General features: G+C 42.3%; 1 protein-coding gene across 1 annotated transcript in view; it reads left to right on the top strand.

Moving 5' to 3' along the window:
- LOC102447295 (dynein axonemal heavy chain 5-like) overlaps nucleotides 1-13,484 on the top strand; it is a 290,514-nt gene that overhangs the window by 167,033 nt on the left and 109,997 nt on the right. The window contains exons 57-59 of the mRNA XM_014581788.4: nucleotides 1,065-1,729; nucleotides 5,074-5,354; nucleotides 7,419-7,634. Of these exons, the coding sequence (XP_014437274.3) occupies nucleotides 1,065-1,729; nucleotides 5,074-5,354; nucleotides 7,419-7,634 (1,162 nt within the window). The remainder of the gene's footprint in view (nucleotides 1-1,064; nucleotides 1,730-5,073; nucleotides 5,355-7,418; nucleotides 7,635-13,484) is intronic.

Here is a 13,484-nt window from a genome sequence, read left to right as displayed (position 1 = left end):
GTGATTTAAGATATGTCAATTACAGCTACATAATTAACATAGCTGGAGTTGCGTATCTTAAGTCAACCTTCCCCTTTACTGCAGATGTGCCCTAAGTGTAGACTAAACTGATGGACTGCTTCAGGTGCCCTTCAGCGGCAAAACTGGGAATAGCTATAGAGCAGTGTTAATATTGTGAGGGAATTGCAGCAGAACTTAAAAAGCATTTTCTGTGTTAACTTAACCTTGAACCAGAAATTTGTTATGATGTGCTTATGTTTTAGCTATGTGCACATTACAAGTATTATTTATTACTTTGAGAAGTCACCTTAGAAACAAAATAATTATTTAAAAGATGAACTGCTGATAAAGGAAAGGGGAAAATATTAATTTCAACTTCCATTGGTTAATGATACAGTAGATTAAAAAATACCAGTTTAGTCACTATTGATCTTGAGCCATCTGAAATGAACAGCAAAATGAATGTTGACTTCATATGGACAATATTTTTACATATTTGATGTGTGAACAAGCTGAGTCCCTCCTCTATTGTCAACAGAGCACATAGACCCCAAGCTAGTGTCTGGACTCACCCTTTTGGGAGTTTGGCATAATTGTTAATTCAAAATGAATAATACAACATAACCCTCAGCCTAAACTTCCACTTTAAGCTTGAATGTTCCAAAGGCTTTCCTTTAAGGATCCTCTTGGTTCTCACTCTCCATTGCCCTAAAAGACAATTCCTCATTCTTTACATCTTGTTGAGAAGTACTGTAATTGGATCCATTCTCCAGTATGACTCAACAGTAATTATCCTGAATCTTAATGAAGGACTTTAGCACCTGTGTCTTAGTGACACAATAATGAAGTCTCATATTCCTAGACAGGGTCTTAGTCTTGCCAACCTATTAAAGAATGAAACCCCATTAATTTCAGTGAAGTTGCCCCATTTTATGTCCATGTTGAAATTGTCCAATTAATTTCATATTTATACATTTTTACCTAATTAGACTGAGCCAGAAAATATGAAATTGTTTCCTGATATTTATTTTGTTTTGTTCATCTTTAACACTTTCCTACTTTAGAACGTATGGCATTAATAACCTTATGGATGATCTAAAAATTCTGTATCGCACCGCTGGACAGAAAGGACAGGGTATTACCTTTATATTCACAGACAATGAAATCAGAGATGAATCTTTTCTTGAGTACATGAACAATGTTTTGGCTTCAGGTGAGGTTTCCAATCTTTTTGCACGAGATGAAATAGATGAAATAACACAAGACCTGATATCTGTGATGAAGAAAGAGTACCCAAGACGTTCTCCAAGTAGTGAAAATCTGTATGACTACTTTCTTACTCGAGTTCGCAACAATTTGCATGTGGTTCTTTGTTTTTCTCCTGTTGGGGAAAAATTCAGAACTCGTGCACTAAAGTTTCCAGGTTTGATTTCAGGATGTACAATGGACTGGTTCCAGCGATGGCCAAAAGATGCTCTAGTAGCTGTTGCACAGCATTTTTTAGCTTCCTACAAAATTGAATGCACAGATGAAGTAAAACAAAGTGTTGTTAACACTATGGGGACATTTCAAGATCTTGTAGCTGTAAAATGCATTCAGTACTTTGAACGATACAGGCGTCAAACATTTGTGACTCCAAAGTCTTATCTGTCATTTATCGGTGGCTACAAAACCATCTACAGAGAGAAATTTGCTGGTGTGGGAAATTTGTCTGACCGCATGAAAACAGGTACAGTGTACTTTTTTTCAAGAGCTATGTACATTATAGTATATGTAAGAGTAAAGAGATTGCATTACTGCCCTAAATGCAAAAGTCAAATCACCCTTAGCAATAGAGTCCAGAGTCACAACTGGTGCCTCCATTTTAGTGTGTGTGTGTGTGTGTGTGTGTGTGTAATAATATCTTTTTGGCACAAGAATTTGTTTTATGTACAATTCTAAAATTTACGTATTTATTTTTTTAAATGTAACAAGTAGTCATAATTTTGAAATCCTTAAATTTACAATCAAGTTCATAAGTAATGATTATATCCCTTTTAGTACACTGCTGTAGTTATTGTTTCTACCATACGCATAGTGTGCTAGCAGCTTTTCAGATCATATCAGAAACACTATCCTTGCACCAAAGAGTTTGCATAGACAGGGCAAACATAAAGGAATGGAAGAACAAAAGGGCTACATAAATGAGATCACATGGTTGTTTCTATTGGTGATATATTGTTAAGTTTTTTATTATCAATACTTTATTTGGGATGAAGAAGCAAATATTTGTTGCGGTATAAAGCAGAGGCTTGAGAAAGGACATGAGAATATGAGAGTAGAGGCGATGAGAAAGGGGATATGGAAGGCAGAATGATGAAGGGGAAGTCAGAGAATGATGAAAAGCTTGGGAAAGAGAATCTTCAGAAGCCCCCTGCACTGCCATTTTGTTCAGTCTTAGGGTATGTCTACTCAGCAGGACAAAAAGAGCACTCTTCCTTCAACTTCCCTTACTCCTCGTAAAATGAGAGTTACAGGAGTCAGAGTAAGAAGTCCTCCAGCTCGATATTATTTCGAAATAAAGGCTTGTAGTGTAGACGCACACTATGTTATTTCGGAATGTGGTGCTGCTGAGTAGACGTAGCCTTACTGTCCTGTGTGCTTCCTGGAGGTTCTGCTGCATTTTGGCTTTTCTGCAATTGTGGGTATGGGCAAGATTTCCCCCCTGTAGGATAGATCAGTGTAAGTTTCCAATCCTGGTCAGATTGCTATGGATAAAAGATGGAGTGGGACCAGGATTAGTCCCAAATGAATAGTCTCTTTTTGTATATAACATTCCACTCTCAGAATTTGCACAGCTTGATGTATCCTTTAGATTTCTCAAAATGCAGAACATGTCAGAGACAATTATTATTTCTAAAACTCTTATGTGCTGGATGAAGAATTAATGGCTTTGATACCACTAAAACCTACATCGCAAAATTAACATTTTTATGGAACTGTAGTATACCATTAATAGTTACTCTTTTATACAAAGAATCTGAGTCACAGCATTTCGGAAATTACCCTGTTTGTATAGATTTAAATTAAGTGAGCTCTTTTCCATCAGCAAGCCAGCAACCATAATTGAGTTTCTGGTATGTTGTACAGTGTGCTCATAAACACTTGGAATTTTTGCTTCATTAACTTTATATGTTTTGTAGACTACAAGTGAATTGTAAATTGATATTAATTAACAGATAAGAACCCCTTTTGTTCGTTTTAAGTTAAAACTGCTACTGTGGATGTATGCCAAGGACTGTTACTGCTAAAAAACAAACAAAAAAACCCAACCCCAAAACTATTTAAAAGTATTGAAAGTACAACCAAAGGAAGGTAGGCAAATATTCAAATACATTCATAATTAATAGTCTCTTAAATAAATGTATCCAGGTAAAATTTCCAAAATCAAGCTTAACTCCCAAAGTTCAGCATTCATCCAAAAATCTGCACCTGCACATTTTATCTCAGTACTGGCCAATGACTCTCATAAACAATCTCCCAAACATTTACAAGGTTTACAAATCCAACCACAAGCCATCCTCCAGTTTACTTACCAGACACCCGCTATCTTGCTATCTACATGCCAACTAGAGATTCCCCTGTCCCTTTCCATGCATGCCTTCAACCCTCTATAATCAAGATCAACACTACATTTTCTCAGGCCACTATTGTGCAGTGATGCAGAAAACCCAATCTATTTGATCCCTTTCTGTACAGACTGGACATCTTTTTACAGGTGTCCTCTCCATCACCCTGTTATGAGTGAGTTCCCCCACTCAGACAAAGACAATGGACCGGCTCTGTAGTTGGTTTAAATCTACCTAGCTCCACAGAGGTCAGTGGTGATACACTGGTTCGCAGTAGCTGAAGACCTGGACTCACACAACAACTCTCAGCTAACCCATGCAGCCTACAGGCCTCAGAGTAATGTATTCATCAGATTAGTCCAATACATTAATTGGATACCACAGAGAAGAGGAGAGAATCTGCCCCTCTGCAGAATGTGACACATACTCTAATGCAGTCTATGACTTCATTGTTGCTGAAATAGGGAGGGTGGCTAAGGGCTTGATCCTCAGTGTGCTGAGCACTCTCCATTCCCAGGTAGGCTGCCGGAGAAGAGGGTGTTCAGAACCTCACAAGAATGTCCAGTACCTTAAAGGAATTCTGAGCACCTCGCAGAACTGAGCTGTGCAAACATACCCCTATAGAAAGCCAGTGGGTGGCTACACAAATGTAGAATTGTCCTTGTGTGGAGAGCAAGCAAAGCAATGGTTTTGATACGTCCATTTATTTGTGAGGGGGTTTTACACACACAATTTTTTGTTTGTTTGTTCCTCTCATTGTTTGTTAAATGAGCCAGTTCAGAGCTCAGGGCCACACTGTCTGTCTCCACCTACCCCTACCTCCTTCCACATTCCCATGTAATGCTGCTCTTAGGAACTCAACATGATCCCCTGAGTCTCCTGAGTTCCCCGAGACTACAGGCCCCTCTACTTTACCCTGTTCTCTGGAGCTTAGGAGCAATCCAATGAGTTCCTCTTTTCCATGTTTCAAATGGATTTATAAGGTGCCTGTCAGATCTTATGACGTTTATGAGTGCACATCACGCTACTAAATTTTAATGGTTTTTGAAAGTCTCTCTTCATGTTTCTGTGTTAATATTGAAAGAAATGTCTGTTATCTTGGAAGAGTGCCATTCTATAATGGGGTCTGAGAGCTTCATGGAATTAAAAACCAGTTCAAATAAAATAAATACCTAAAATTAATAATCTAAACCCATATTTAGATATCTGAGCAAATGCTCCAGAGTATGATCCTGATGTCCCCTATTCCACTGAAAATCAGAGAGTATCTGTAGGGAAATAAATGAAGTAATGCAGGTGTGAAACAGGTGTAAAATAAATGAGATCAGTCTTCAGGGCACTTACTCACGTTCCTAAATATGGGTTTGGATGAGTGATTGTCGGCACTGAAGTGTGAACATTTAGGCTTAACCCTCACTTTTTCCTGATGCATAAATGCACCATTATTGTAATTTGATTTGAACAGGTCTTGCGAAGCTCATGGAAGCTGAGTTTTCAGTAAACCAGCTGTCCAAAGAACTGGCAGTAAAAGAGAGAGACTTGGCTGTTGCTTCCAAAAAAGCTGATGGCGTTTTACTGGAAGTGACTCTGAAAGCCCAGGCTGCTGAAACGGTGAAAATGCAGGTCCAGAAGGTGAAAGACAAAGCACAAGCCATTGTGGATGAAATTGCCATTGATAAAGCAGCAGCTGAGCAGAAGCTGGAAGCTGCAAGGCCTGCTCTGGAGGAAGCGGAGGCAGCACTGCAGGTCAAAATTGAATTGGTACAATAGAAATGCATGCAGAGAATGAGTGTGATGACACCTATAGCATTTAATTATGTTTGTCCATCTTCAGCAAGGCAAGTCAGAATACTGCAAATGCATGAACTAACAGACTCCAGTCACCATATCACTTGTGAGTGAGAGAGATTGATTGGAGACTGCCGCTGAATAAGCCAGACACCTTACACTAAACACGATCACATTCTATCCTCTGGGTTAGATTGAACCTAGCTCAGCACCGGACCCCCGGGGTGAGATGTAAAAGGCTGTTTCCTCAACTTGCACTCCTACGCAGTGGCCAGTTACAATGTGTGTTCTTCCACATGGCAGACAGCAGAGGTCTCTGGCACGGGATTGCTATTGCCTGTAGAGAAACCCTACAGACTGGGACAGGGAGCAGAGGAGTAACGGTGGACAACGCCTCTTCCCCTGGCAGGCAGTAGAGATAGGCTTCCCCAGAGTGTACTGTATAGCAGATGCTGCTTTTGTAGGCGTTCCCTCAGCACACTTTGGCTGATTTTTCAATACACTGCACTATGTGTAGACTGCTGGGTCACACCTATTCCACACTTCTGTAGTCATTCTCCTCCAGTTTTGCAGTGACAGTTATGCTGGCTGGCTCTATGCACTGAGGTATAAACTCAAAAAGGGAAGCAGGTAGCCCCAAAGGGACATCATGTGCAAAAATGTACAGTGTGCATTGATTCTCTGGCTTGGGTCTAGTTAAAGCAGGTAGATGTAAATGGTGGGTGTGATCTAGAGTAGCCAATAGTCTATTCTCACCTCAAGTGCAAAGCTCAGTGCTATTCTCCGTGCCTGCACTCTGTTCAAGTCCCTTGGGGAGCCATGTTTCCTTTCATATTCCCCAAAATGTATTCCTGTTTTGTGTAAGATTGATGCTTGGCCCACGGTCCATGGATAAAGCAGTCTATTTTCCTTTGCATGGTAGGGAGAGTGTCAGATAGCCAAGGAGCAGGCTCAGACTGGAGCAGGAACAGGAACAGGAACAGGAACAGGAGCAGGAGCAGGAGCAGACTGAGGTGCGGGGAGTCTGTCAGAACTACCAGGAAGTTGGGAATTTTCCCAGCTAGCTAGCAACATTGAGCTGGGAGTTTCTGCTTCCATTAAGAACCTAAATCCCTACCTGGGGCCCTTGCTTGTGGTTTGGCTGGAACTTGGGTGATTGGCATGTGCCTATCATAAGGCCCAAAGGCAATTGCCTCTTGTGACTCACCAGCTCAGGTTCAAATACAACTCATCACAGGACCCACCCACACTCAGCCTGTACAGATGGAGACACAGACTGTAAAAGTAACTCAGGACTAGAGCTGGTTGGAAACTTTCCACCGGAATAATTGGTTGATGAAAAATGCAGTTTCTGCAAAATCAAAATTTTGAAAATTTAGGTTTTATAAAAAAATATTTGATTTTCCATCTAGAGAACCAAACCTTTTAGTTTCAGGTCAGTTAATCCTGAATTGGAATATTTCATTTTGCTGAATGGACCTGAAATATGGCAAGATTCACTAATCCGGGGGGTTATAAGACTCCAGTAAACCACTGCTGCAGACAGGAGAATGAACTGAAGAGAATAGGGATTTTGGCTGCAAGTCCTACACTTTGGTTCCTCCCCTTGCAGAAAGGACGTTTTACCTTAATTTCCGCATGTTGGAAGCTAAAACTATTGGAGAACCAGGTGTACTAGAACTGCCTGCAAAACTGCAGCTGCGGTACTCACACTATATATGCAACTTTGAAATAAGTCAGTCATGTATTCCTCAAACACAGTGCTGCTGGGAGGTGCCGCCAGTGTACAGCACTTCATTATCATCTCCACTCTTTGTCATAGATGCTGGCTTAGCCACAATCTTGTCCTTTATGTTTAGATGGAAAAGGCTAAAAACATACACTACATTTTGAATTTTAATTTGATTATGTTGCATTTGAAGAGACGTTGGTTCCTGAGAGAGGCCTTCATTAATTCTCATGCACTTCAGTTTGCAAAGGGTGGATGCTTAAATTAGACAGTCATTTTCTTTAATTTTTCAGACTATTAAACCAGCTGACATAGCTACTGTTCGCAAATTGGGAAAACCCCCTCACTTGATAATGCGGATCATGGATTGTGTGCTACTTCTGTTCCAAAGAAAAATTGATTCTGTGACAGCTGACCCAGAACGAACATGTGTAAAGCCATCATGGACTGAAGCTCTGAAGCTAATGAATAATTCAGGATTTCTTAGCATGCTGCTTTCTTTCCAGAAGGTAACCAATAAATTACATCATTATTCCTCATAACAACTCCTATAGATCCACACGAGTCTGCTCTCTGTGTTTATATTATGTATAATTCATAGTAGTTGTAGTTCAAAACATTGACCTTATTAAAACTGTTTTGGCCTTTTTATAGTTCATAGCTTTCTATATTTGTACATAATTTACATTCAGTGTTGTAAGTAAACTCCTTTCTTTTTCTACCCATTATTTTTGTAGTCCTTTCTGCAGAAAAGAATTGGATGGCTCAGGAGCCAAGCAAAAGGGTTGTGTTGTTAGATGCAAATGTCCCAAGCAGTTGGTCAAATTCTGAAGACCTTACTCTGGTTTGATTCAGTTCTCATGTAAGCAAACTCCTATTCTTCAATGGGACTTTGCCTAAAAAAGAACAGATTGAAATTTGAGTGAGGATTGCTGGATCTAAAGTATGTTTTTGGAACAGGTCACAACATCCGACCATACCTCTGATGTCACAGGGTTGTTTGCGTACATATATGTAAGGTCTCGTCTATGTTAGAAAAATGTACCATTCTAAGAACTATTTGGTCATCCTAAAAAAACTTGTGCAGTGCTTCACATCTACAACAAAAGTGTGCCAAATGGTCTGTGTGTGTTCCTTGGACCATTCTGCAAGTATAAGAACTGATTTACTCGTAACTCTTTCACTTTGAACCATGTTTGTGCCAATGTGGATAGGGATTTCTGGTGTTCTAGCACAAATTGTTCACGTAGTCCTTCCACTTGTGTTGCAGTGCACCAGTCACTGCTCAGATGCCTGTTCTTCATTTTCTGCCTTCTACTGCACAGAGGTCAGCTTGGCTGGAAGCCACTTCCTTATGGAACTATCTCTGCGTACACAATGGAGGTCTGCTGTGTGAGCTATTTTGAGAGCAGACAACTTCTGCTAACAACAGATCTGCAACAGCTTCTTCTCATCTCACAGCAATGTTCAAATATGCACGCTCCCAGTTGGGCAGAGGCCAACATTTGGATCTTGACTGTGGTGTGAGGAGGAAATCTAGAAGCAGCATGTGAGAAAAAACATGCAAATGTACAGCTAGATGTCGGAATGACTTTTTTGAGTTCGATATAAACCAGAGAAGCAGTCAATAACAGTAAAAATTAAAAGCCTGAAAGTCCAATATAAGATAATCACAACTACTCTGGGTCTTGGCAGAAAATCTGCCCTTTTTTACAAGGAGCTGATCTGGATTCTGAGGACTCACCCTTCACCTAACCTGAGGTGCTGTTGGACAGAAATGAAATGCCAGGTGGGATGATTGTCTGCAGAAAGGACAGTGTCAAGGAGTTGGGAAGACCCACATACAGAGGAGCCAAGCCAGAAGCTGTGGGAATCACAGAATCTACTTGCCGGGAACCAGGATCCTGACACAAGTGCACACTTAGTAGACCTGAAAAGATTTTAACCATCTCATACAACTGCACATCCACTAATGTGATATATACAATGCTCCTCTTACATGCATATTGGCCAAGCTGAATAGTCTTTGCGACAAAGGATTAATGGACACAAATCAGATATTCAAAATGGTAACACACAGAAACCTGTTGGGGAACATTTTAACTTGCCTGGGCACTCACTAATGGATCTAAAAGTGACTATCTTCTTACAAAACAATTCCAGGAATCAACTAGTGAGAGAATTTGCAGAACTAGCCTTCATATGCAAATTTGATATTATCTCGCACAGCCTGAACAAAGATAAAAATTGAATGGGCCATTAAATTCAACACTCAAATGACATCAAAAATTAAGTATTGGGCATTTACTGCCCACTCTATTAGCCTCATTTAGCGAGGACACTTTAATTGACAGGGTTTTTTTTTTCCTTTCTCTGTGCCTCTTGCTCCATATTTGTCATCTAAAGAAGTGGGTTGTGCCCAAGAAAGCTCATGATACTATTTATATATTTTGTTAGTCTCTAAGGATATGTCTACACTAGCCCTCTGGTTTGAACTAGGGAGGCTAATGTAGGCATTTGAACTTGCAAATGAAGCCCGGGATTTAAATATCCCGGGATTTATTTGCATGTTCCCATCCGGTCGCCATTTTTAAATGCCACTAATCTGGACTAACTGCCCGCGGCTACACGTGGCAGTTAAACGGTAATTCAAACTAAGTCCTTAGTTCGAATTACCTGTTACTCCTCCTGGAAACCAGAGCCAAGAACCAGAAGCCCAGCCGAGGGCCAGAAATAGAGTCAGAAAACAGGAGGAAGGCTGAGACCAGGAGAAGGCAAACTGGAACACAACTGGAAACAAGGCAGGAGCAGAGCTGGGGCAGAGTGGGAACAAAGCAGGAGCAAAAATGGCACAAGTCTGTTAGTGAGGCATGAACACGGCTGATGCAAAAGAGATCACAACTGTGGGCGAGTGCGTTGAGCAACTCTCCGAGGTCTGCTGCTGGTCTTAAGAGCAGTCCTTACAATGCTACTCAGTCAATCAGGTGATCTGGTCAGTTAAAGCTACAGTTAACTGGTTGATCTAAGGCCCAACTGCATACCCTCATTCCTGACACCTCCATAACCAGCCAGTTACCAGGACTCTTAAACTGGCATCTTTCCTAAGCTCTAATCACTAAACGCAAAATTGAGAAAAAAAAATGAGATTCAAGACAAAAAGGTCTGATTAATCACTCCTCTCTTAAGTGAAATGCCCAATGAGTTGTCCTGTTTGTTGCTTATTAATCCGTAAAAGAGATGCAAATTAGACATATCGCAATTGCAAATGAAGCGGGGATTTAAATCCCCCCCCCCGCTTCATTAGCATAAAAATGGCTGCCGCTTTTTTCCGGCTCGGAGCTTTGCCGGAAAGAAGCGCCAGTCTGGATGCGGATCTTTCGGAAAATAAAGCCTTTCCCGAAAGATCCCTTATCCCTTATTTTAAGAGGGATAAGGGATCTTTCGGAAAAGGCTTTATTTTCCAAAAGATCCACGTCCAGACTGGTGTTTTTTTCCGGCAAAGCTCCGAGCCGGAAAAAAGTGGCAGCCGTATTTATGCTAATGAAGCGGGGGGGATTTAAATCCCCACTTCATTTGCAATTGCGATATGTCTAATTTGCATCCCTTTTACGGAAAAAGGATGCAGTCTAGACACAGCATATATGTTCCTAGAGGTAGTTGTCAGTGCATTTAACTTTACTGCAAGGAATCAGAAGAACTTCTAGGAGAATGTCTGAATTCTTGTTGTAAGGGACATTGGCAAATACGTTGGAAACGTCTTCTATTTTTGATTAAGTGATTTTCCTACCTTCCTCTTTCTTTACATTGAATTTCTGTGTTAGGGTATTGTGGCAAAGCTCCAACTATGCCCCATGGGTCCTGCATGTCTGGCTGATAGCATTTGCCCTGGAGGCTCACTGTGACCTTCCACGTAGCCCCTTACCCTTTACTAGAGGCAAGGGTCACAGCCTACTGAGCCTTCTCATCACAGGTTCGTCTGTATTACAGAGTGAAACCCCTGCATAATCCTAGTCTCCCCTTTCAGGGGCATGCTCTGAGGTAGTGTGGGGAGGTTGTGGGGGAACCCAGGCCCAGGGCCCCTGGGCAGTGGGCGCGTGGCACCTGATTGATGTGTACGGGATGCCGCACCCCCAGGCACGTGGTGCATGCGGAGCCCCACCCCTGGGCACTTGGTGCATGCGCGGCCCCGCCCCCAGGCGGCAACCTATGGGGGAGCACCTGATGCAGCACCCCTTACCACTTCAATTAGGTGCCCCCCATAGGTTGGCGCTCCAGGCAGCTGCCTGGCTAGCCCTCCCCCCCTTAATCTGGCCCTGTCCAGGCCCACCCACTACTCTGGGTTCTGGCCCAGAGACCCTAAGGCAGTGGCAGCAGACAGGGTTTCCTTTATTCCTAGTCTTGCCACCAGTTCCCTAAATGATTCCTCCTCACACCGTCTCTCTGGTACCCCGACAAATCTGTCCTGCCCCTCCACACACTCTGCCTTTTCTCACCGTCCTCAGCTTCTCACCTAGTGCACCTACCTCTTCACTCTCAGACCTGGGGCACCTTCTCTACTCCAAACTCCTCTCAGCTCTCAACTAACTGCAGAAGAGCTCTCTATAACTAGTCTCAACTGGTCTTAACTGACTCCTGCTGCTCTGATTAGTCACACCCAGTTGAGTCCCGTAACCTCTCAATTGTTTCCAGGTGCTTCAGTTGGCCTGCTTGATTCCAGAAGCTTTCTTCTGGTTCTGGGTTACCCTGTGTTAGTTCACCCTGGGTACAGAGACTTACTTAATCAAGGGTTAATATGCTTTTTTTTCTACCACTCTCCTGTACCATTCTGGTCTGACCCTGTCACAGTATATAGTGGTGGGGAAACCTCATAACTACTGAAGTTTTGAATTGGCTACAATGCTCATCTGAACTATTTGATCTCTCTCTTACTTTCTGAGAGATTTCCATTATTGCCTGGTTTTGTCACAGCCAGGAATGTCATTTGGGGTCCCAGATGGATTTTAGAGACATGCATCTACTTAAAAGCAAAATCATTAACTGACTCTTTAAGTGTCTAATTAGAGATTTAGGTGGCTTCTTATTCCACCTATATCAGTTTGCTAAGCCCGAAAATGGAATAGGAAGAAATAAAATCTGGATACTTTTCAAATGTCCACATTTCAGCAAATTTTCCTTATCTCTTTTCATGACTATTTTGTAACCTTTACAATAGCTAGAGATCTGTCAGGACCAAGGCAGGCATTTTTGACAACTATCTTCAAAACAAAGCTAAATTACTTTTGTGCTATGAAAAGGAGGGCAATTTTTAGATTCAGTAAAATATACATAGAGGTTGAACCTCGATGGTCTGGGACTTTCTGGTCCAGCAGTATCTGTGATCAGCAGGACCACATTTGTTGCAGATCCACAGAGCCCCAGCCAGGAGAGGAGCAGGGAGCTTGGTGCTGAGGCTGGCAGCGGAGCCAGCCAGGGGGCAAAGAGCAAGCAGTGTGGAGCCTGGTGGCCAGGGCCAGGAGTGGAACCTGACCTGGGGCATGGAACCTGCCTGGCAGCTGGGGCTGGACCTAGCAGTGGAGTTCAGATGCAGACACAGAGCCTGCCTAGCGGCCAGGGTTGGAACCGGACCAGCAGCACAGTACAGCCAGGGATGAGGTGCCTGACTGCTGGGGCTGACAGCCTGGGGCAGGGAGCCTAGCAGCCAGGATGGGAACCAGACTGGCCAGCAGATGAGCCAGACGGGGGTGTAGAGCCTGGAGGGGAGTCTGGCTGGGGCCACTAGGTGAGCTTGGACTCCATCAGCAGAGGGGATGGAATTGATCTCCCCGGTACGGCAAAATCCCTCGTTTGGGACCTCTCAAGTACCACGGGTGCCACCAGGGATGTCCAACCTGTACTAATACATTTTCCGTAAAATAAAGTTTGAAACATTTAATGCTTCTTCAGTACTTAAAACAGCCATCCCTAAATCATGTGTGCTTTACCAGCACATAGTATATTGTTTATGAGGTTGGTTTCAAGTTTTTCAAATATTTAAGTAATGACCACTTCCATCATCAATCATCATCATCATCATCATCATTTTTTTATTGGTTTGCCTTTTGATGCTATGTATAGTTTGTGAGAAAAATTGGAGTAAAATAATAAAATGGAAAGTTGAAACAAATCACAATTAAAATGTAGGATCAGCATCAGTATTATCAGCAATCCTTTTACTGCCAAACAGGGTTTTTGAGATTATATCTCTTTGAGGGTACAGAGGGGGCCATGGTGCAGTGTGGGGCTGCAGGAGGAATTCTGGCTAACTGTGGGGAGAAGCAACTCCACCACTCATTCCAGGAATAAAAAGGTGCACCCTGCAC

Source organism: Pelodiscus sinensis, chromosome 2, assembly GCF_052426305.1.
Source record: "Pelodiscus sinensis isolate ZL-2025 chromosome 2, ASM5242630v1, whole genome shotgun sequence".
Taxonomy (NCBI): domain Eukaryota; kingdom Metazoa; phylum Chordata; order Testudines; family Trionychidae; genus Pelodiscus; species Pelodiscus sinensis.
This window is presented reverse-complemented; position numbering and strand designations above follow the sequence as displayed.